At 65.1% G+C, this 23,721-nt stretch overlaps 1 protein-coding gene across 1 annotated transcript in view; it reads left to right on the top strand.

Annotated features, from left to right (window-relative positions):
• The window catches only part of SCN5A (sodium voltage-gated channel alpha subunit 5), a 91,194-nt gene that overhangs the window by 3,741 nt on the left and 63,732 nt on the right, over window positions 1–23,721 (top strand). Inside the window, 4 exon segments of the mRNA XM_058288930.1 lie at window positions 11,905–12,230; window positions 13,763–13,880; window positions 18,975–19,065; window positions 20,035–20,163. Of these exon segments, the coding sequence (XP_058144913.1) occupies window positions 11,958–12,230; window positions 13,763–13,880; window positions 18,975–19,065; window positions 20,035–20,163 (611 nt within the window). The 5' untranslated portion in view covers window positions 11,905–11,957.

The following is a 23,721-nucleotide window of genomic DNA, read 5'->3' as shown; positions in this document are numbered from 1 at the left end:
GTTTGCTGCTGTGGCTGGACCGAGGGAGCGGGGCGTGGGTGGGAGGTTCTAGCCTGTGATTGCAGGCCCACCCCCTCGACGGGCTGCCCCTTCCGACTGCCCCTTCCAGGCACGGCTTCCACCGCTCGCCTGGGGCTGGCAGCGGTTCCTGGGAACAAGACTATTTTTAGATCCAACTTTCCTCTCCATGAACCTAGAACATACCGTGTCTTTTTAAGATGATCAATATGGAATGGGCACTATTTATAGAGACCCCACGTCAGCTCCTGGGGCGTGGACCCCCATATGGGTGAGGGAGTCCGGAACCGGCTCAGTGGGGGCAGCCTCACGGCACGGGGGCCTCCTGCCCCGCCGACCCTTGAAGCTCACCCTCACCTGTTCCTGCGCAGTCATGGCGTCCTGAGGCACGCCTGCCGCTCCATTTCCTGGGGGGGGCACCTGGCGTGCCCCGGGCCCAAAGGAGACCGGCCCTGGTGGGACGACCTGTCCACCCCTCCTGCCCGTCCCTCATTGTTCACTGCTCTGGAAAGACACAACAGGTGACAGCGGATCCTCAGGGCCTCCCAGGCCCACCTGGGGCCAGCGAGATGCCTGCCCATGGCAAGGACGTGAGGCTGGCGACGGGGCAGCCTCCGGGGCCTGTCGGCGGAGCAGAGAACTGGGGAGGCGAAAGGGGGGACGGCTTCAGCCCAGCCTGAGTCCTTTCTCGTCCTCTCTCTTCCCTCTTCCTGGTTAAATCTCCCAGGGAGGCCATGGCAAGTGCCCGCAGGGCATTAGCGAGTGAGGGGACCCCGCTCTCCGGACTGGGTGGGCCCCGAAGGCCCCTGGCCCGCTCGAGGGCCTGCCGTCCTCGCCAAAGGCTTCCACTCCCCTCCTCGCAGGCCTGGGAGGCTGCGGCGGCGCTGGTCACCCCGTCGGCTCAAGGTCACACGGGTGCACATGTGGGTGTCGAAGCCGGCGCTGACACGGGCGCAGAGGGCTGAGCCAGGGCCGTGGTCCCCAGCCCACCTGGCCTGGCCCAGGCAGCCTCTGTGTTCCTGGGAGTGGGTTTTGAACAGTAGCAGGCTCCTGGCACCAGGAGGCTGGTAAAACTCCTTTCTGGCGGATATTGATTCCTCGAAGTTCTGTGTGAAGAGGAGCCTGGCTCAGGAGGCCCTTTAACGAGACAGTCGGTGGGGGCAGGCAATCCAGCTCCAGCAGGGCCCCCAGCCCGCTGGGAGGGTCCGGCACGGCTCAGGTAGGAGGGGCCGGCCAGCGGCCGGCAGGGCCCGGCCTCATCGAGCGGAGCGAAGGGGCAGCGTCCAGGCGAGCACAAAGCCACAGTGTCCGGCCTTGGCCTCTGTGCTCGGGAGTCCATTGTCAGCCGAGCCCGGCCCAGCCCAGGGGCAGCCGGGTGCCAGGAGCAGGGAGGCCGTGGCCCGCCAGCGCCCCCAGAGCCCAGCCCAGGGGCACCCGGGTGCCGGGAGCAGGGAGGCCGTGGCCCGCCAGCGCCCCCAGAGCCCAGCCCAGGGGCACCCGGGTGCCGGGAGCAGGGAGGCCGTGGCCCGCCAGCACCTCCAGAGCCCAGCCCAGGGGCACCCGGGTGCCGGGAGCAGGGAGGCCGTGGCCCGCCAGCGCCCCCAGAGCCCAACCCAGGGGCACCCGGGGGCCGGGGGCAGGGAGGCCGTGGCCCACCAGCGCCCCCAGAGCCCAGCCCAGGGGCACCCGGGTGCCGGGAGCAGGGAGGCCGTGGCCCGCCAGCGCCCCCAGAGCCCAGCCCAGGGGCACCCGGGTGCCGGGAGCAGGGAGGCCGTGGCCCGCCAGCGCCTCCAGAGCCCAGCCCAGGGGCACCCGGGTGCCGGGAGCAGGGAGGCCGTGGCCCGCCAGCGCCTCCAGAGCCCAGCCCAGGGGCACCCGGGTGCCGGGAGCAGGGAGGCTGTGGCCCGCCAGCGCCCCCAGAGCCCGGCCCAGCCCAGGGGCACCCGGGTGCCGGGAGCAGGGAGGCCGTGGCCCGCCAGCGCCCCCAGAGCCCGGCCCAGCCCAGGGGCACCCGGGTGCCGGGAGCAGGGAGGCCGTGGCCCACCAGCGCCCCCAGAGCCCAGCCCAGGGGCACCCGGGTGCCGGGAGCAGGGAGGCCGTGGCCCGCCAGCGCCCCCAGAGCCCAGCCCAGGGGCACCCGGGTGCCGGGAGCAGGGAGGCCGTGGCCCGCCAGCGCCCCCAGAGCCCAGCCCAGGGGCACCCGGGTGCCGGGAGCAGGGAGGCCGTGGCCCGCCAGCTCCTCTAGAGCCCAGCCCAGCCCAGGGGCACCCGGGTGCCGGGAGCAGGGAGGCCGTGGCCCGCCAGCGCCCCCAGAGCCCAACCCAGGGGCACCCGGGTGCCGGGGGCAGGGAGGCCGTGGCCCACCAGCGCCCCCAGAGCCCAGCCCAGGGGCAGCCGGGTGCCGGGAGCAGGGAGGCCGTGGCCCGCCAGCGCCTCTAGAGCCCAACCCAGGGGCACCCGGGTGCCGGGAGCAGGGAGGCCGTGGCCCGCCAGCGCCCCCAGAGCCCAACCCAGGGGCACCCGGGTGCCGGGAGCAGGGAGGCCGTGGCCCGCCAGCGCCCCCAGAGCCCGGCCCAGCCCAGGGGCACCCGGGTGCCGGGAGCAGGGAGGCCGTGGCCCGCCAGCGCCCCCAGAGCCCAGCCCGGCCGGCCGTTGGCTGGAGGACGCAGCCCAGACTGCACCCGGGCCGCGCTGCCCACTGAGCTGGGGAGATGCAGGAAGCACCAGAAGAGAGGGCGGCTCCCTCGGGGTCCCCAGGAGGCCGGGCTCTGGGTGCCTTTCAGCCCTCACCTGCCACAACTGAGTTAAAATTTGCCTCAGGTGGCAACAGCGCGTCACTCAGGTGGTTTCAGTGGCGCTCGCCAACAAATGAAGTAAAAGTCCCAAAAATATTCCATTGGGCAAAGAGCCTGAGGGAAGGTCCCCGCCGAGGGCCCCGCCTCCGACGCCGGGGTGGGCAGAGCTGCGCTGTGTGACCGCCTTCGGCAGGGCGGAGCCCACTGTCTTAGCATGACAGTTGTCCCAGCTCAGCCGACTGTGCACCTAAAATCCGTGTGCTTTATTGTATGTAAATTATGCCTCAATCTTAAAAGGCATATCAGGGAACAGGCTGCCCGCTCAGCTCCCCTGTCATGCCGCACAGCGTAGATGTTTGTGGATTGGCTGAACTCCTGTGAGACCCCAGAGGGGGGCTTTGATTTCTCTGGGGCACTCCATCCCCCTCAGTGCACACAGTAGGTGCCCCGTACATGCCTTGGTTGCCATGACAGCAGTGCACAGTCATACAGAGCCTTTTTCCAGCCCAGGTATTGAGAAGAACGAGCTGGAAGGAGCAGAGCTAGAGACCTGGGCGCCCGGTTCCTGGGCCGGCAGCCCCTCTCGCCCCCCTGCCCTGCGTGTACACAGTGGGGGGGCTGCCGCAGGAGCACCCCAGGTGGCTGAGCAGGTTTGGGTCCTCCGGGGCCTGGAGACCGTGCACGCACAGACACCCCTCAGGCATGGACTGGTAAATGGCGTGAGAAGACCGGTTTTGGGGAAGGGGGTGCCTGTGCCCTGTGGGGGGGCCTGGAGGGCCTGGGGCCTGGACATCCGTGAGATGAATGAGCTGCTGCCAACCTCAGTGCCCTGTCCTTGCTGTGGGGCCTGGGGGGCGGGAAGGAGGAGGCCGTGGGGCTGGAGTCCTGCTGGGGAGCAGGTGCTCCCCCAGGCCAGCTTGTCCTCGGGAGGTGGGCCCCCCACCCCCATCCCAAGGCACCCACCTCCATGCCCCGGTCACCGTATCTGCAGGGTGGGGCTACTCCAGGACCCCAGGCTCGGTCCTTCCCCGGGCACCCTTGACAGCCAGCAGGTGGGGATTTCCCTTCATCTGCATGAGCTGCAGCTGGGGCGCTGGGAGGGGTGCCACGCAGACGGTGTAAACAAGGGCATCCCCAGCCGTGCTCCAGGAGGGAGGGGACGGCTCGCCCAGATACCCGGAGGCAGCGGGGCGGCCGGCAGGACGGTGTCCCGGGAGCCATCCCCCAGCTGGGTCGTGGCTCCAGACTGGACAGGGTTAACGCCCGGCAGCCTCAACGGAGTGGAGTCCTTGGGTGGGAGCTGCCGTGCAGATGCGTGCCCCTGCGCCTTTGATCTGGGAGCAGGAACCTGGATGTGAGGCCACAAGCCACAGCGGCCACCCCGCGAGCCTGGGCAGGAGGGAACTCTTGCAACAGGCGGCTAGCGCTGCCCCCAGCCCCACCCCTCCATGATCCCACCCTGTGGCTTGAGCCCCCACAGCCACCCACACCCACCGCCAGGCCTCCTGGCCTGCTGAGAACAGCTCCCCTTCGCCTCCTGCTGCCCCCACCCCCCCGGGGGCCAGCCTGAGGCCCGGCAGAAGCAGGGTCAGGGCTCATGGCTGGAGCTCTGTGGCAGCTCCATCCGGTAAACAGAACAGAAGCCACAAATGCCATCACACAGGCAGTTTAAAATTCTCTAGGGGCCACGTCTGCTTGCCCCAAATATTACCGTTCTGACCCTGATCAATATTTAAACATGTGAGTGGCCTGGCTGGCGTTCTTTATCGTACCAGCCGTTGGCCGCTGGCGTGCACCTTGAACAGCACGCCCAGGCCAGTGTGCTCCAGGGCTCAGGAACCGCGCCTGGTGGGCGCCCGCACGCTGGGCCTGAGCTGAGGAAAACTGCTGGGGAGTCGTTTCTGCCTGGGAAACTGCTGACTGCTTGGGCACGGGCAGAAATCGGCCAGGTCTCCGTGGGAGCTTCTGCTCACACGTGGGCGCAGGCAGGCTGCCGTGGGGGCACCAGCGTGGCGAGGCTCTCCCAGGCGCTCGGTCAGGGCGCTTCCTCGCAGCTGGCTGTGCCGGTGGAGCCGGGAAGCCCAGCGGTCAGGCGCTGACCCCACGGGGTCGCTTGCGCCCCTCAGGGCTCCCGTCTGAACGGGCACGGCAGTCACCTCCCTTTATGAGTTGCAAGGGCGAGACGAGGTGACCCACGAGCAGCACGCGGGAGCCACAGTCCTGCCGAGACGACCCTTGGCCCAGTGCCTGGGAATGGGGTCCGGAAAGGGTGGGCTTCCTGGGGCCCAGTAAGCTGGGCGGCTTACAGCCAGGGGGCAGCGGGCCACACTCCTCTGAAGGCTGGGGACCCCTGCCCTGTCCCCTCCAGCCTCTGGGCTGCCCCTGGACTCGTACGTGCTTCCTCGGTCCACGGCTCGCCTGAGCCCGTGTCTCCTCTTACAAGAGAGCCGGTGGGTCTGGGGCCCTTCCCCAGCACAACCTCTTCCTGACCAGTCCAGCTGCAGTCACCTGGGGTGGAGGACGCCCGCGGGCCTCTCTGGGAGAGAGGTCCATAAATGAGGGTGCGGCTTTGTCTGCGGTCACAGTGTGAGTGAGAGGCTGGGCGAGAAGCAGGTTGAGCTGGCACTTGTTCATTCATTATTCACTTATTCACCCAGTCAGCGGGTGTGTGTGGTCCCCTTGGCTGGGCCAGGGCCTTGGGGGCTCAGGACACAAGCCAAGAGGCCAACGGGTGTAAACGACTCTGCCCTGTGATGAGGCAGGTCAGGGGTGTGCCTGGAACACAGAGAAGGGAAGGAACAGCCAGCCAGGGTGGGCCGGCATGGGCAGGGGGAAGGCCTGGAGGACGGGCAGAGAATTTTAAACTGTGTTTGATGGCATTTGTGGCATCATTTCCTGTATAATCTATGAGCTCATTTCCTATGTCATCTATGAACTCATTTCCTACGTAGTTTATGAACTAGTTTCCTATGTTGTCTATGAACTAGTTTCTTTTGGAGTCAGTGAGCTTGTTTCCCATGGAGTCTGGGAGCTCGTTTCCTATAGAGTCTTGGTTGTTGTTTTTTTTCCTTTGTTTGTTTTTTTAAAGATTTATTTTATTTATTTATTTCTCTCCCTTCCCCCCCCCCCACCCCAGTTGTCTGTTCTCTGTGTCTATTTGCTACATTTTCTTTGTCCACTTCTGTTGTCGGCGGTACGGGAATCTGTGTTTCTTTTTGTTGCGTCATCTTGTGTCAGCTCTCCGTGTGTGCGGCGCCATTCCTGGGCAGGCTGCACTTTCTTTCGCACTGGGCAGCTCTCCTCATGAGGTGCACTCGTTGTGCGTGGGGCTCCCCTACACGGGGGACACCCCTGCGTGGACCAGCACTCCTTGCGTACATCAGCGCTGAGCATGGGCCAGCTCCACATGAGTCAAGGAGGCCCGGGGTTTGAACCGCGGACCCCTCATGTGGTAGACGGACGCCCTAACCACTGGGCCAAGTCTGCCGCCCCCATAGAGTCTTTGAACTCATTTCCTATGTAGTCTGTGAGCTCATTTACCATGGAATCTGTGAGCTCATTTCCTGTGGCGTCTGTGAACTCATTTCCTAGGTGGTATATGAACTAGTTTCCTGTGTTATCTGTGAGCTCATTTCCCATGGAATCTGTGAGCTCATTTCCTGTGGGGTTTATGAACTCATTTCCTGAGGAGACTGTGAGCTCACTTCCTATGTAGTCTCTGAGGTCATTTCCTGTGTAGGCTATGAGCTCATTTCCTATGGAATCTGTGAGTTTAATTCCTGTGTAGTCTATGAGTTCATTTCCTGTATATTCAGCTCATTTCCTGTGTAGTCTATGAACTTATTTCCTATGTAGTCTATGAACTCATTGCCTATATAGCCTATGAGGTCATTTCCTACGTAGTCTATGAACTAGTTTCCTATGTTGTCTGTGAGCTCATTTCACATGTAGTCTATGAGCTCATTTCCTGTGGTATCTATGAATTCATTTCCTATGGAGTCTATGAGCTCATTTCCTGTAGTCTATAACCTCATTTCCTATGGAGTCTGTAAGCTCATTTCCTATGGCATGTGTGAGCTCATTTCTGGGGATATCTGAGCTCATATCCTGTAGAGTCTATGAGCTTATTTCCTAGGTAGTCTATGAACTAGTTTCCTGTGTTGTCTGTGAGCTCATTTCCCGTGGAATCTGTGAGCTCATTTCCTATGGAGTCTATAAACTTCATTTCATGTACATAGTAAGCACTCATTAAATGTTCACTGGATCCATCATTTAATGAAGTGCGTCTAGGAGTTGGGTTTAGTTAGTTGACGTGTTCCCCTCAAGGAAGAAATAAAGTTGCCTTGTAAGGATTGAGCCGGGAGCTCCAGCTAGTGGGGGTTTCAGGGAGCCCGAGCCGTCTCTAGCTCTAGCTCCACACTGGGGTCCTGTGGCTTCCTGGAAGCAAGTTTCAGCTTGTCACGCTTCCCCTCCTTCCATCCTCCAGTCTGTCCAGCAGCCCCCAGACCAGTCCTCTCCGTGGTTCCCATCAACCTTAATGGGGCAGAAGGGGGGCCCCCCACTGAGTACGGGCGGAGCCCCAGGGAGCTGCTGGGGTCTCCGCCTGCTTCGAGGGCCCCACCTTCTCCCTGAGCCCCTTCCTTCAGAAGTATGAAGGCTGCCAGGGAGCCGGGACAAAGGTGGGAACCCCAGGTCTCCCCAGACTGCAGGGCCAGAGAGAGGAGCAGAGCTGAGGAGGCCACGGGTTCCTGGGCAGCCCGGGAACCACACCCACAGGGCACGTTGCGTACATTTACACAGCAAAGAATATTCTTCACGTGTTGCTCCAGAGGCTTCAATTCCAAGGTGCTTCCAAGGCGACCAAATGCCAGGCATGACTCAGGACCCTGGAGTGTGCCTGCCTCTTGGGCAGGCGGAGGCTGCAGGGGGAGGGGAGCAGCTGGAGTCAGCACCCCGTCCCCGGTGACTGGCCATCCTGTTGCCCGGGACTTTGTGTTCAGGCCAGGATGAGTTTGTCCCTCCATCCTCCACCCCAGAGAGCACCCACAGCTGTACTCCGGGCTCGAGGCCGTTCCCGCTGTGGCACTCTGCAGCCAGCATTGATTGAGCGCCAGCTGTGTGCCCCATGCTTTAAGGAACTCTTCCTTTAGGAAGGCCAATTGAAGGACAACCAGAGAAGACCGCGCAGGGTCCACCTTCTGGTGTGAGCCGTCGATACTCTTCTCCAGTTTGTCTGCCTTGACGTGAACGCCCACACTTCCGGTTCAGAGGTGGGAGGAGGGGGCCCAGCCCTGCCTTACAAAGGGGCCTCAGGCCTTGGGAGGAGACCAGCTGAGGCCAGGAAGGGGTCAAGGGCTGGGTGCGGTCCAGCTTCCCAGGGCAAAGGAGGGGCCTCCTGGAGGAGGCTCCCACGGCACCTGGGGGCGACTGCGTGGCTGCTAGGGTCAGGGCAGGGAGGGGGCCGGAGCAGTGGGGCTGCACGTGTGGGGTGGCAGTGGGGTCTGCCTGGAAGCCACTGCCGTGCTGTGCCCACAGAAGGAAGGGTGCCGGGAGGAACCGCGTGAAGAAGCAGCTTCACGGTGGCTCCTTCTCGCTCGGTCCAGCAGGGCTTCAGGAGAGAAGCATCCCAGAACCATGGAGAGGAACTTAGGGCCGGAGGGAGTAGGGGCCTCCGGGGAAGGAAACCAGCCTTGGGAAGAAAGGCCAGCTGCAGGGCCCGCCCCCACGGAGAAGCTGGTGCAGGAGGAGAAGCTGTCTGAGGTTACGGCGCCGGGCGCAGCCAGAGGAGCTAGCAGCCAAAGACTGCAGCCGCGCCCAGCCCCCTGGCATGCTGGAGCTGGTGAGGGGGCGCCCGCTCAGGCGGTGTCTCGCCGTGGCCTCCTCTGCCGGGTGGCCCCCCAAAGCCGGGGCCCGACTGCTCCGCCAGAGGGCTGTGGCCCCACAGCACTGGAGCCCTCCCCGCCCTGGCTTCCGCGGAAGCTCAGCCAGGCTTGGCCAGGTCAGGTGAAGTCCCTGACCTGCTGAAGGACGGGCAGGCCTGGAGCCAGGTGCCGGCGGCAGGAGAACAAGGGCCAGAGCAGACCCTGCCACGCACCGAGAGCCGCTCGCGGGGCCCGGGGACAAGGGAGAGTCTTGGCGGGCTGCCTGGGAACAGGAAGTTTCCTCTGGGCGTGGGGGCTGCTGGGGGAGTGGGGGCTCAGCTGGGGCTGTGGGGGTTGTGGGGGCTGCTGGGGGAGTGGGGGCTCAGCGGCGGGGGGATTGTGGGGGCTGCTGGCAGCTTAGCGGGGGGCTCAGCTCGGGGGTGTGGGGGCTCAGCTGGGGGGCACGGTATAGGGACTTATCTGGGGGCTTTGGGGGCTGGGAGGGTCGTGGGGGCTACTGGAGGGTGTGGGGGCTCAGCTGGGGGTTGCGGGAGGTTTGGGGGCTGTGGGAGCTGCTGGGGGGTATGGGGGCTCAGCTGGGGGCGTGGGGGCTGCTGGGGGCACAGGGGCTCAACTTGGGGGTGTGGGGGCTCACCTGGGGCTGTGGGGGCTGCTGGGGGTGCAGAGGCTCAGCTGGGGTGTGTGGGGGCTCACCTGGGGGACGTGGGGGTTGGGGGCTGCTGGGGGGCGTGGAGGCTGCTACAGACCAGCTGGCTAGCATCTCTCCTGAGAGCCAGGCCCCCTCATCAGACTTGGTGTGGAGGGGGCTGGGGAGGGCGAGGGAGTGGACGCACAGCCCGGACAGCTGCCCCCCGTCTGCCCCCAGGCCTGGGCCTGGCTCCTCGAGGTGGCTCTGCGCCTGTGGGTCACAGCAGGACCTGGTGGAGCCTGCCGGGCCCGCGGTGGGCAGCCTGGTCCCAAGGCAGCCAGGGGACCCCTTGTCCACGTCTCGTGGTCCAGGTGAGGAACCCGAGCGGGGCCTGAAGACGGGGTACCCAGGTCGCACTCAACAGGGGCCAAACTCGCGGGGCCATAGCCTTTCTCTGCCATCCCAGGTTCGCACCTTCAAGGCAGAACAATGCACATATGATTAAAAAGGAAACCAACTATACTGAAATCCTTATCAAAACACTTATCAAAAACCAGATTTCTGGTAGAGTGACGAGTGTGCATCTCTGTTAACGTGTTAACTAATAAGATCTGGCAGCAAGTCTGGCGGAGGGCGTTCGTGGCATTTTGAGGTACAGGTGTAAAGGAAAGTGGAAGTGGCCACAGGCCCTGCCAACACCTCGTGGAAGGAGACGCTCCGTTCGGTTGGAGGCTGATGAGAACGCGGTGGAATTTCCCTGACTTCCTTGCCCATCCTGCGGGGGGTCATTAGCGGCCCTGCCAGCCTCAGGCCCGTGGATGCCCTGGCGGGGAGGTCAGCGGCTGCGGCCCTGGGCGTCCTGGCCCTGAGCTGGGTGCTGGTACCGGCGCGCCCAGGTGGTGGAAATTCGGCCGCAGTCTCCTCCGGGTGTGCACACCTATCTGCAGGAATCGTGTGCCTCGAGCTTTTTGAAAGGACATCTTTACAAAGACAAGCCTTTGCTGTGTGCTGATGCGAGGCTGTTTGCACACACACTCACCGGGTGCGCCGGGGACCTTGGCGGGCCTGGGGGCACAGATGGGACAGTGCGCAGAGAGCTCTGTCCTTAGGGAATCGTCCAAGGGGAGAGGACTGTGATTGGGTTTTCCTCCAAGGAGCTGCTGTCGTCCACCAGCTTTTCTTTTTTAATTTTTTTAATTGTTTTTGTAAAAATAATACAAACCCATCATAGGAGATTCAGGCATGAAGAAAAGTACAAAGTGGAAAGTTTCAAATGACCCAAATTTCTGCCAGCCAGGAAAAAAAAATCCCCATTCGTATTTGGGGACGAGTGTCACGGATGACGGAAGGTAGGCAGGGGGTAGGCAGGGCGTCGCTCCCCGGTGTTCCTCACCGCGGGGGAGCGGAAGGGAAGGAGGCCGCGTGGCTCGCGGCGCAGGCCAGGCCGGCTGCCTCCACCTCTGCGCAGGCTGAGCCGCTGCCCCTGGGGACCTTCGGGCAGGCTCTGGTGTTTGCTCATGGTTTGTTTACCTGTCACTTGGCCAGGTGCCCGCTTCCCGGCATCCACGGTGCCTGGCTGGGCCCTGGGGGCCCGCGTGGCCCCTCGTGGGCCCTGAGCGTGGCCGGCGACGCAGCTCACCGGCCGTGGGTGGAGGAGGAGGATCAAGTGAGGCTGGCCTGGCCGGCGGACAGGGCTGACCTGGCAGCGCTCCCCGACAGGTGTCGGCTCCACGCCCCGGGGCTGGCGCCGGCTCTGCCCGGGTCCGCTGTGGTTGGCGGGGGCGGCACCTCCCGGCCGCTGTTGCTGCTGCTTGCCCCACATCCTGTTTTGGGGGGGCAGCGGGGCACATTCCTCTGCCCTGCTGTCATGGGCAGCACGTGCTCGCCGTGTCCTGGGCCATCAGGGGCAGCCAAGGCCGCATTCTCCCTGCGTGGCGTCACGCTCCTGTGCCGCCAGCCATCACCGAGCGCGCCGCTGTCTTCCGGCCCCGCCGTCTCGAGATCAGCGGGAGGGGAGCAGGGAGGCGTCCGTTCCCAACATGGGCACGACCGGGTCGGCTGGGGCAGCCGTGGGGAGCCCCTCGGCAGGGCCCCCGCGACCCCCCGTGCTGTGCTGGCTGTGCTGGCGAACAGCAGGCACTGCTTCCTGCAGGGACCCCCCGGGATACGCCTCACCGTCCAGCCCCTTGTGCAACCGGACATCGGCTGAGTTGGGGCGTGGTGCAGGGTCCCCAGAAGGACGAGCTCAGAGGAGGGCAGCGGGGTGCCCTGCGGTGCCCGTGGCCCCTCCTTCGGTCCCTGTGTGCGTTCGGCACCTGCTCTGCCCCCGCCCCTAGACGGTCCTCCAGCTGGGCACCCCTTCTGAGCACCCCAGGGCGAGATTCAGGAGGCAGGAGGCTCCAGCGCTCGCTCGGCCACGTGGAGAGAATGGAGCTGCTGGGGCGGCCGCAGCTGCCCGCGTGGGCGCTGTGGGCCTCGGGCGCGGGCGCTGCGGGCCTCGGGCGCAGGCGGGGGCGCGCCGGCTGTGCCCGGCCCGAGCCTCATGCCCGGCCCGAACCTCATGCCCGACCGTGTCTTCCAGCTTCCCCACCGGCGGCGGGAGGAGGACCTGTGCCCCGGAAGCAGGATGAGAAGATGGCCGACTTCCTGCTACCGCGGGGCGCCGGCAGCTTCCGCAGGTTCACGCGGGAGTCCCTGGCGGCCATCGAGAAGCGCCTGGCGGAGAAGCAGGCCCGCGGCTCCACCGCCTCGCAGGCGAGCCGTGAGGGGCTGCCGGAGGAGGAGGCGCCCAGGCCGCAGCTGGACCTGCAGGCCTCCAAAAAGCTGCCCGACCTCTACGGCAACCCGCCCCGCGAGCTCATCGGGGAGCCGCTGGAGGACCTGGACCCCTTCTACAGCGCCCAGAAGGTGACGCCCGCCCGCCCTCCAGCGCAGAGGGGCCGGCCTTGCGGGGGCCCGGGGGGCGAGGCCCGGCGGCCTCATTCCTCACCTTGGTTTCGGAGTTCCAAACTAGAGGGCGGGAGTTACTCAGCCGAGCGGCTGGTCTGGTGCTGCGAAGGAAAACAAGGGCAGCCACGTCGAAATCTTGCCTCCGTGGGTGTAGCTCGGGAGCTCTCCATGGTCGGTTATCGCCTCTGGGGACTCTCAGACCCCGGTTTGTGTGACTTGGGGTGTCCCCGGGCCCTGCCTGGGTTGAGTTTGGGCCCATGGGCCCCTCCTGACTGGGGCAGCCTACCCCCGGCCAGCCCCCAGCAGCCCACGTGGCCACGTGGCTGGACCATGACAGCGGCTCCCCTGGTTTTGTGGTGTGGCAGTGGGGCCGTGACGGCCGGTGGGAGGTCTGGGAGGTGCAAGGCGAGCTGGGGATGTGCCCTGCAAGGCCGCGGGGGTGGGGGGGGGGGCGTTCTGCCTTGCTGCCCGGCCTCACCCGGCGAGATGCATTCCCGCCGGCTCACCTGGGTTCTCGCTGCTGGAGTCGGGGCCTGCATCTGGGGGGCTCTCCCTGGAAGGACGGGCGTGCAGGTGGCAGGGCTGCTCCTGTCCTTCCAGCGAGGGCCGGGATGGCAGGCCCACAGGCAGGGTCTGGGGTCCCAGCGAGTGTGAGCACTGGTGGCCAGGGTGGGCGGGGCACGCCTGTGCCAGGGGCTCTGAGCATGCAGAGGGACAGCCCACCCCCCGGGAGCAGACGTGACCCGCTCCCAGGCTCCCAGCTTCGAGGGTCTCCGACGGGGTCACGGGCAGGGGCTGGGGCCAGGGGTGGACCGACGGCCGGGGTGGGGGGGCCCAAGTCATGGCTGCTTAGAATTGGGGTTGGGGTCAGGGCCACGCTGGTGCTAACTGAGGTTCCCGTGGCTGATGGGCCAGGTCTGGGGGCTGGGCAGCGCGGCCCGGGAGGAGTCTCCCGGGTGGTCTCCTCTGCTTGGCTGGGTCTCAGCGTGGACCTGGCCGCGCTGCCTGCAGCCCCGCAGCTGCCTCCCACAGCCTGCCTTCGGGACCCCTTGCCCCCCATCCGGGTTAGGGAGATGCCCCCGGGCAGGCGGGCTGGCGGTCCTCCAGGGCCTTCACCTGCACGAAGCCCCCCGCTGGGTCCCTGCAGGGCTGGGCCGGCCCGTGGGTGGCTGCTGCCTCCAGGGGCAGGGTCCCGGGGAAGCCCGCCCTCTGCAGGCCCGGCGCCCCAGTCGTGCCTCGCTCCGTGGCGGGCGAGCCGCGAGGGCAGGGGGCTGCGGTCCTCCCGGCCTCTGCCGCAGCCAGACAGGGTCACAAAAGGCCTTTCCCGTCAGGGGCTGCAATTTCTAAACGCACGTGAATCCCAGCCCCCGCCCCCCGCCCCACCGCGTGCCCGGCAGCGCTCAGGCCCCAGGGCCCCGGCCGCCGCGCCCACCCTGACGCCCGCCCCGACACCCGCGCTGACGCCCGGCCTGACCCGCCTCTGTCCGCAGACCTTCATCGTGCTGAACAAGGGCAGAACCATCTTCCGATTCAGCGCCACCAACGCGCTCTATGTGCTCAGCCCCTTCCACCCTGTGCGCAGGGCGGCCGTCAAGATCCTCGTCCACTCATATCCTTTGCAGTGGTCTCCACAGCGCCGGGGACCCTCCGGGCTTGGGCTGAGGGCGGTGCTGGCCGCTGGCTGGAAACAGCCTCAGACCCGCCCCAGACCTCCGGCCCGGCAGCCGCACCCGTCCTGGGGCGCGCAGGCAGCTGTGCGTGTCCGAAGTGCGGCCACTCCGCGAGGCGAGCGTGCCGGGGACCACCGGAGACGTGGCCTGTGTCCCAGCTGCACCGCCCGCCACAGGCCGCCTGGGCTGCCCGAGCAGAGGCCCCGGGTTTACTCCCACGTGGGCTTCTGTGGGGAAGGCAGCACTTGCTGTTTGATTAGGTGTTGACAAAATGTGTGCCGTTTCAGAGGGGCTCCGAGAGCTCTGGTTCGCGTTCAGTTACTTAAACCCAGCTGGAGCACGCCAGCCCGGGGGCCCACAGCTGGGGCGGGCACCGCGCTGGAGCTCGTGAGTGCCTTGGGCCTCCCCCGCCTGCCCCTCGGTAGCCAGACCCCCTCTCTCAGATTGTTCTAGAACCCCAGAGACGGGACTGTGCCAGCGCCTCTCAGGAGCATCAGCATTTGCTGGATGCCTGGGCACTGCCTCGGGCGTGGCCGCGGGGCAGGTGCTCACGGGCCTGCCCTCCCGACTCAGGCGGCGCGCCCAGGCTGCGCAGTGCAATTCGTGGTGGGTCTGACCCAACAGAGCTGTCCGTGGTCCCCTCAGCCCACCCCCCCCAGTGGCTGCCTTCTGAGGCCCAAAGGTCTGTTGACCACTGGGCAGGGCAGGAGGCTTCCGGAAGCAGCGGAGCTTTGCCCAGTGGCCTGGATGGACTCGTGACCGAGTGGTGCCTCCAAGTCAGGGGCTTTTCCTGTCCGGACAGGGCGCTCCCCGCCTTGCCCCAAGCCTGGACCTAAGCCCAGGCTCACGTTGAGGGGCTCGGCGCCCCGGTTGTTGCCTGCATGCCGACACCTCCGTGCAGCCACACGTCTGCTCTCCCCTCCGGCTCCTGCCTGCCTTTCTGGGGTTCTGAGATGGGGGTGTTGACGGAGCCCACGGAGGCCGTGAGGGGGGCGCCGTCTCACCTGGAGGTGAGGGCTGTTCTGGGGTCACCTGAGCCATTCTGACCCCACAGGGGGCGACGGGCTGGAGACACACCTTGTCCCTGGCAAGGGAGCCTCACGGCCCCTGGATGAGGCGAGTGTGGGCGGCTAGGCCTGCTTGCTCCCAGCCTCCCGCCCCAACCCGAGGCGGGGCCTCCCGAGCGCATCCTGCTGTCACCTGGGGCTGCGCCTGCAGGTATCTAACCAACCCAGCGTGTTTGGCAGCCACGGCGGCCCCCAGGGATGCAGCAGCAGCCCCAGTCCCTGCAGGGCCCTGTGTGTGCCACGAGGGGGTGGGAGGCCAGAAGGCGGTGGCGAGGGAGGCGGTGGGGCCGCTGGACCCCAGCCTGGTTGAGAGGCCCCGGGCAGCACCTTGAGGCTGGGAGATGTGTTCCTCCGGCAGGACAGGCCTGCGGGCTCACTGCTAGCCTGCACCCTGGGGACGTGGCTCCGTGCTCCCCTGCCTGGGGATGCAAGCGTGGCCGGCTCACAGCAGCACCCTTGGTGGCTCACGGGGCATGGGGAGAGGGGTCTGTGGGGCTGGGGTAGCCCGGGAAGCCAAGCCTCCTGTGCCCTGAGCCTGGCCCCTGGGTATGGCACAGAACGGTGGCGTCAGCATCGTGAGGGTCTTGCTAGAATCGCCAGGTTTAGGGCCCCTCCCCAGTCCTCCCGAGCAGAACCTGTGTTTAGCAAGGTCCCAGGGATTTGCACACGCACTCCCTGAGCAAAGCCGTTCCCAGCGCCAGCCTCACCTGGGAGGCTTGTTAAGAACACAGAGCGCCGCCTCTTGCCATCCAGAGCCAGGGGTGCGAGGTCCAGGAATCTACAAGCCTTCCGCGCATTTCTCCCCCTACCCTTTTTTTTTGGTTGGGAAATTATTTGTATAACGTAAATTTTAAAGTGTGCAATTCAGTAGGTTTTAGTGTATTTGCAGGGCTGTGCAACCATCCCCGTTATCTAATTCCAGAATATTTCATCATCCCAAAAGCAGTCAACGTGTTTCTAATGCACAGTCAAGTTTTGTGTTTTGAACTGTCAAGTTCCGCTCTGCTTCCTTTCTTAGGTCCGTTCCACACCCGTGGAGCTCCTACTTGTGCGGAGTTCTGTGGTAAAGCCTTTGGAAAGGGGCAAAGACAGCACGTGACGGGGCGGAAGGCAGCCCCTGCTCTCGGAGGCTGCACCCAGTGGAGCGAGAGCCGCTCACCCAGCCTGCAGGGAGAGCCTGCGGCTCGGTCTGGCTTCACTCTTTGCTCCACACTTGCAGCGCATCCCTGGAAAGTTGCCGAAAAAGTCAATGTGGGGAGACAGATTTATTTTTTTCCAGTGTATTTTTGATATAATCCCACAGAGTGTGTTCCTGCGGGGATTAAATAAAAGAAACCAAGTGAACTCCAAGCTCTGCCACAGTCGCAGTCCACACCGAGAACATTTTGCCTTCCGGGGTGCTCAGGATCTGTTCACAAAACCCTCCCACGCTCCTCCACCAGATTCAAACGGGCCCTCGAGCCTGTGGATTTTTTTTTGCATTCTCATTTAATAGCACAAGTATATGAAAATACCCCCCCCCCACACACACACACAGTTAATTCTTTTCTCTAACTCCCTGGGGTCTGGGGACCTAGGCGGCCCAAGCTCGGGGCATCCCTACGACCTAGGCAGGCAGTACTTGCTGACATTTTAATCTTGAGACCAGCATGGTCCCTTTAAGAGGAGTGGGCATCTGGGGACAGTGGCATGGCAGAATTGAAGATGCTCACCCAGGCCCAGGCCGGGAGAGCTGGCCCTTGCCTCTGCCCACAAGGACCAGCATGATCGTCAGCAGGAAATTACCTGGCAGACAGGTGTGCCCCAGCCAGAAGCTCAGCCGCCCGAGCCCCTAGTGTCGCTGCAAGCTGGGGGCCGGGGTGCTTGGGCTCGGTCTGGGTGAAGAGCTCAGGCTCGCACACCCGTGACTGGGGGGCCAGGAAGGGCTCGAGTGGTCGACTGGCCGGGGCGACAGGTTGCCGCACCTCCCACTGAGCCGCCCCTGTCCTCTCCCACCAGGGCTCCAGGCCTGGGTGGGGGGCTCCGAGGGGCCGTCTGTCCTGGCCACTCCCCAAGTCTCGAGAGTTCTATGTGCCTCGCCTGGCCCCCAGGCTCTCTGGCCCCCCAGCCTGTCTGCGCTGCTCCGCCCTGCAGAGGGGCCTTTTCCCCACTCTTGAGAGAGCGGGAGGAAGCGCTGGGAGTTGCCGACCCCTCCACAGCCTGCCCTGCTTCAGGGCCAGCCCGAACGCCTCCCCCGGGAAGCCCCCCTGCCCTTCCCAGCCAGGGGTGTGTTCTCTCAGAGCGACTCGAGGATGTGGTTCTGACCCGAGGCCTCCCGGCTCCCTGGAGGACCAGGCTTGCGAGCTCAGCTCCTCGGAGGTCCACTCCCCCATGCTTGACCGCTGGGTTTTCCGTCCACGCCCTGGGGCACGTGGGATGGCTGCCCCCCAGCAGGACGGGGGGCCTTGGTGGCCCGGCGCAGCGGGTGCCGTGGGGCCTGGAGCAGGGCAGGTGGGCGCTGAGCGCCGTGCCTTGTGGGCTCCTGTTGGTGCTGTAACCCTGCACCGCCGACGGAGGGGCTGGAAACACCACCGGCGGCGTCTCGGTTCTGGAGCTTGGAACCCCACGTGGTTCTTACGGTCAAAGCCAAGGCGCGGCAGGGCACGCTCTGCATTCTGCCTTTGCGGCTCCTGGGTCTGCCAGCCTGCCCTGGCTCGGGCCTGGTGGCGACTTCCCACCCGCCATTGCTCGGCCTTTGCCCCCGTCCTTAGGCGGCCCTGGGACTGCGCCGGGCCCACCCAGCGCCCCTCACGGTCCTCAGCCACATCAGCAGACCCCCATGCCGGGGTGAGGGCGAGCCTTGAAATGGAGACAAAATCAAATAAGTTCCTGGAGGCAGAGGATGGAGCCTTGTAAATACTTGCTCCTAGCATTTCAGGAATCGTCCGGGTTCTCCGGTGGCGGGTTGAACACTGGATCTTGGGAGTGATCGAGGCTGGCTGAGGAGCTTGTTAACCATCTGCCCAGTGAGGGGAGCCTTGGCATGGGGTGCGGGCAACGTGTTGGGTGAGGAGGGGTCTCTGAGTGGGTGGAGAGGGGGGTAAACCTGGCAATGGAGACCCCAAGCAGCAGGATCGGCAGACACAGAACCCGGGGCCTTGAGCCACCGACGTCCCAGCCCGTGTTTGACCATGGGGTGTCCACCTGGAACGGAAAGTGGAGAGTGGCTGTAAATGGAGCCGGATTTCCTGAGCAGGTGGGCTAGATGCGCACCTGCTCTGTCGGCCTCCCTTGCAGCCTCAGCCTTCCCAGCCAGGGTCGCCCCCAGAAGTCAGCACCCCGGCTCGGCCTGTCCTGGGGCTGGGTAGGCCGTGGCATATGGGGGGCCTGCTAGGAAGGAAGGGGACCCTGAGCTCAGTCATTGCGGCTCCCGGGCCCCTGTGGGAGCCGCCCGTTGGCAGCTGCTGCATGTGGGACAGCTACGGGGAGGGGGCCGAGTGAGGGGCTCAGGAGCCCCATGCTCTGCCTTCGCTCCTCTGTGGTGGTCTCGGGGTGTGACGGCATCAGTCCGAGCACCTGGAGGGGTTAGGATTCACTGCCAAAGCGTCGGGCTCAGGACCTGGGATGGTGCTGGCCAAGCCCCCTTCGGGTGGGGAGGTGGGCTCCAAGGGAGGGACGCCCTGTGGCCTGGGGGCACGGGGCCGGCAGCTCCCAGGGGCAGGTGGAGAAGACATGCTGGAGCGCGTGTGGGAAGGCAGGGAGCAGCGGGGAGGACCGCGCGTCCTGACCAGCAGGTGCGCCTTCCGGGGCCCTGCCAGGCCTGCTCCGTGGGACAGGGCTGGCAGTCCTGCCCCTGGCTCTCTGACAGTGCCGGGCAGCTGTGGGCCCTTCTCCTCCCTCACGGCTGGGGCGGCCCAGCCTGAGTGGGGGCCACACCTCGGGGCCCATGTTGGCCTGGCTTCAGGCGTTTCCTTGACCCCACTGCGCGCTCTTCAGCATGCTCATCATGTGCACCATCCTGACCAACTGCGTGTTCATGGCCCAGCACGACCCGCCCCCTTGGACCAAGTATGTCGAGTGAGTATCTCGCCCCGCGGCCCGCCTGCCCTTCCACCCGTGCCGCGGCCCCTCCCCTCTCCCAGAAGAGGCGCACACCCAGGCCGGCACCCGTCCGCCGGGGTCCTTGGCGCAGCCCCTTTGGCCCTCGGGTCCTGCCCAGGCCCCGCCTGGACGTGCGCCTCGGGGGAGGACGCTGCCCAGGGGCTGCAGTCAGGTCTTCTCCCCTCTGGGCCCAAGAAGCTCTGGAAAGTTACCAAGTACTCAGCACCCACCGCATCCTGAGAACAGTCCACGCCCTCGTGGCTGTGGCGCGGGTGCCACGCCTCCCCCCCTTTTACAGAGGAAACCGGTGCCAGTGCAGGGACGAGGCCCCAGGGCCACCCTGCTCCAGCTGCCCCTCTGCCGCCTCCCACACCATCGCACTGTTTCAGGAAACTGCTTCTGGCCTTTGCTTCCCAGGGGAAAGGACTTCACCCTGTTTCCTAGCAGACTGGTGGGCCCTTGGTGCTTCGGGCCGGGGCAGCCTCCGCGCCCAGCAGGGCATGTTGGTGCAGGGCCTGCATCCGAGCCCGGGGGCAGCAAGGGCTGCGGCCAGCACAGCCCGCCCTGCGCCCGGCCTCGCATTGCAGCACCAGCCCGTCTGTGCCCAAGGCAGACAGCTGCTTTCCTTCGCCTGTGGCAGTTGAGGACAGACCCTCTCTCTCTTTAGCTACAAGTGCAGACCCCGCAGCCACAGACGCTTGTGCACAGGCCCTGCAGGGCTGGGCCGGGGAGAGACCTGGGGGTCAGCGTTCCCCAAGGCAGCCAGGAGAGGGGAGGGAGAGCTCAGACGGCCTACAGCAGGCACAGGTGGTGCTGCGTGGACAGTCAGCCCGAGGCCGACGCCGGCCCTCCCGCAGGCACAGTGGGGGCCTGGTTGAGGGCCCGTTGGAGAGAAGCTGGCTTGAGGGCCGCAGCCTCCCTGAGACGCTCACACCTCTCTGCCAGGTACACCTTCACTGCCATCTACACCTTCGAGTCCCTGGTCAAGATTCTGGCCCGAGGCTTCTGCCTGCACGCGTTCACCTTCCTCCGGGACCCCTGGAACTGGCTGGACTTCAGCGTGATCGTCATGGCGTAAGTACCCCACTCGCTGGGCCGCACCGGGGGCTGGGCACCTCCGCAGGCCCGGGGCCTGGCCCTCGCGGCGTCCCTGCCACCCCGCACGCAACTCCGCACGCCGCCACCTACTGACAGCCGCGCAGGAGGAAGGAGGCGTGAAGGCCGGTCACCCATGGCCCCACGGCAGCCCTGGGCTCCTGGTTGGCATCCCCTGCCCTCGCCACCGAGACCAGCCCGAAGCCCCTGGACCACGGGAGCAGGTTCAGAGTGGACAGCAGGAAAGAGAAGGAGCCTGGAGGGGGCCACGCACCCCGGGACTCCAGCCAGGTCCCGCTACGGGCCTGCTCGCACCCCTGTGCTCTCCAGGCTTGGCACACGAGGGCACCTGGTCACTTACAGGATCCAGCGGGTCCTCACGCCAGCCGGGGCAGAGGCTGGATGGGGCTGACTGGCATACTCTGCTGACAAGAAGACGGATGCCGAGGACCTTCTGCTGGCCTGCAGGAGGTGGACGTGCTCTCGTGCCTGCCGTGCCCCGGCCGAGGCCAGGAGGACGCGCCTGCTGGACGTCCGGCCACAGATGGTGTTTTCTGATGGGGCGACTGACGAGGGAGGGCCTCCCGTGTGGAAGTGGCCGGGGCCGTGGGGCTGCAGGCTGGACAGCACCTCGGCAGGGAACAGGGCTGGTGGGGTCAATGCCCCTGCCTCGGTTTCCCATCTGCGAGGGGGCAGTGCTGGGCTGGAGGTAGGAGGTAGCTCAGGTCCAGTTCAGCTCTCAGGCTGTGGGACTCTCGGCTCCAGTGAGCCCCGTCTGTGACGGTCTTTAGGCCCAGCCCTGAGCGGCCTGAGCTTGGCCAGGCTGTGGGGAGAGGGACGGAAGCCAAGCCCTGCGGGAGGTGCGCTTCCAACAAGGGTGTCCGAGCTGCAGGCTCTGGGTGCGCTGTGTGCGAGCTGACTCCAACCCTCCATTCTACAGATGGGGAAACTGAGGCCCCAAGTGCAGTGAACAAGGGGAAGAGCAGGGAGATGAGATTGGGAGTGCCGGAATGGGACTGAAGGTTGAGGTGGCAGCTAACGCGTTGTGGTCACAGCCAAGTGCGACGGGAGCCACTGGCACAGGGGGTGAGAGGAGCAGCAAGAGCTAGGCCCCATTCTGGAAAGGTCAGCCTGACTGCTGTGTGGGCAGTAGACTGGGGTGGGGTCAGGTGGGCACAGAGAAGTCAGGAGACTGTTTCAGTAACCAGGAGAAAAGAGCTGGTGCTGGGGCCAGGCTCTAGGTGGAGGTGGACCGAGGCCAGAGGTGAAGGTGAGCCCTGACCGGAGGTGGAGGTGAGCTGAGGCCAGAGGTGAAGGTGAGCCCTGGCCGGAGGTGGAGGTGAGCCAAGGCCAGAGGTGGAGGTGGGCCCTGGCCGGAGGTGAAGGTGAGCCGAGGCTGGAGGCTGGAGGTGAGCCAAGGCTGGAGGTGGAGGTGAGCCAAGGCCAGAGGTGGAGGTGAGCTGAGGCTGGAGATGGAGGTGGGCCGAGGCTGGAGGTGGAGGTGAGCCAAGGCCAGAGGTGGAGGTGAGCTGAGGCTGGAGATGGAAGTGGGCCGAGGCAGGAGGTGGAGGTGAGCCAAGGCCAGAGGTGGAGGTGGGCCCTGGCCGGAGGTGGAGGTGGGCCCTGGCCGGAGGTGGAGGTGTGCCTTGGCCAGAGGTGGAGGTGAGCCGAGGCTGGAGGCTGGAGGTGAGCCAAGGCTGGAGGCTGGAGGTGAGCTGAGGCTGGAGGCTGGTGGGACCTGAAGGTAGCTTTTGGCTTGCTCAGCTGGTGAACCGTGTAACCACTTATTGAATCAGAGAAGACTGTCAGGAGGAACCGACTGAGGAAGGAGGGAATCAGAAATTTAGTCTGTGTTGTGTTAGGTTTGGAAACATCTGGAGAGTGATGTCAAGAGAGCTGCTAGAGACTCCAGCCTGGAGCCAGGGAAGAGGCCGAGGCAGGCACAGGTGCAGATGTCGAGGCCGGCGGGCTGCCAACGGCATTGACAGCTTTCTGGAGGCAGGTGAGAGCGCCTGGGAGTCAGCATGGCCGGAGGAGAGACGCAGGCTGGGGACCGTCCCGTGGAGTGCTCCAGCACCTCGCTGTCAGGGAGAAGAGGAGCATGGAGTGAGGAAGGCTGGAGGGGCCTGGCCGGTGAGCCTGGAGGAAAACCTTGAGAGGGGAGTGTCCTGAGAGCCAGCTGCAGAGCACGGCTCAGCCTGAGACGTCCCACGAGGAGGGGGTGAGATGAGCCTGAGAACGCATCATGGGTTTGACGGTGTGACGGTCATCGGCAACTTGATGCGAGGTTCCAGCGAGCAGTGGGGCCAGGCCCCTCAGACAGGGCTCAAGAAAGTGGCAGGAGAGCAAGGAGTCAGGGGGTGGCCCGCAGGGAGCGTGGGGTCCCAGAGGACCTTCAAGAAGAAGGGTTCTTCATGACTGACAGGAATGGCCCGGTGGAGAAGGAAAGCTGCTCCCAGACCCCAACGAAAGGCTGGCCTGGGCTCAGGCTGCACCCCAGCAAGTCCCGCCCATCCTGCAGAAGCCCAGTGTCTGTCCCCATGGGGTCTCGTGGGAAACCCCACTCGGAGTCACAGAGGGCCTGCTGTTCTCACCACGGCCTGCTGGACCGTCACCTGGACTCGTACTGGGGGACAGAGCCCCCAGACTGTTTAAAGCCCCTCTCAGAACAGCTGCTTCCGCTCCATGAGGCTGCGCAGATCCGCTGGAATGTCGGGGTGTCCGCTCTTGGCTGGACTGCCAGCGCGTTTGATTGTTAACCAGTGATTTCTCCCTGTGATTATAAACCAACTCACCACCTTCTCAGGAGTGGGTTCTGTCGTAGACAAAGTGGTCCGATTAGAAGGAACTCCTAGTGTAATAAAAGGAGCTTTTAATGACAGAAGTCTGATTCCGTCAAAGTCCCCTCCTGCCCTGCGTTTTGCAGACGGCGACAGTGTGGCTCCGGGAGGACCCCGCACCTGTGTGGAGGTACAAACAACAGCAAATCCAGCACGGAAGCCAGCGTCCTCACTCCTAAGCTCGTGTTGGACGGTTCAGAGCTTCAGGAGAGCCCACCCTGCCCTGTCGTGAGGTTGTGGGCGGGTCAGTGGGGGCAGAGCCGCCAGTCCGCGGCCACTCCCAGCAGAGCTCCTCTGGGCCCCCCCAGCTGGGCCTCACCTGTTAGCATCGCCTCCCACCTTCGAGGTTGCTATGGAAACCAAACCTGAAGGGGAAGGGAGGGAGGGCAGGAAGGAGAGGGTGCTCATTGCTGCTGCGGAGCCGCGGGTCCACCGCGCACCCTTGTCCGCCCAGCAGCCCGGGAGCGGGGGCAGCAGTTTGGCATGGGGGGCACCCAGTGCCAGAGGAGGCCGCCCAGCGGGAAGGCGAGGGCCCGCCCCCAGCAGGGCTCCCCGCTGGACCCCTCCCTGCTGTGCCCACTGTGCACTTGGCCGAGTGCCTCCGCTCAGTTCCTGGATGCCGCGGCAGTCGTGTGGCTCAGAGGAGGGTTTTACCATCCCCCCACCTCATCCCCGCCTTCTGCCAACACGCAGGGGC

This window comes from Dasypus novemcinctus, chromosome 26 (genome assembly GCF_030445035.2).
Source record: "Dasypus novemcinctus isolate mDasNov1 chromosome 26, mDasNov1.1.hap2, whole genome shotgun sequence".
NCBI lineage: Eukaryota > Metazoa > Chordata > Mammalia > Cingulata > Dasypodidae > Dasypus > Dasypus novemcinctus.
This window is presented reverse-complemented; position numbering and strand designations above follow the sequence as displayed.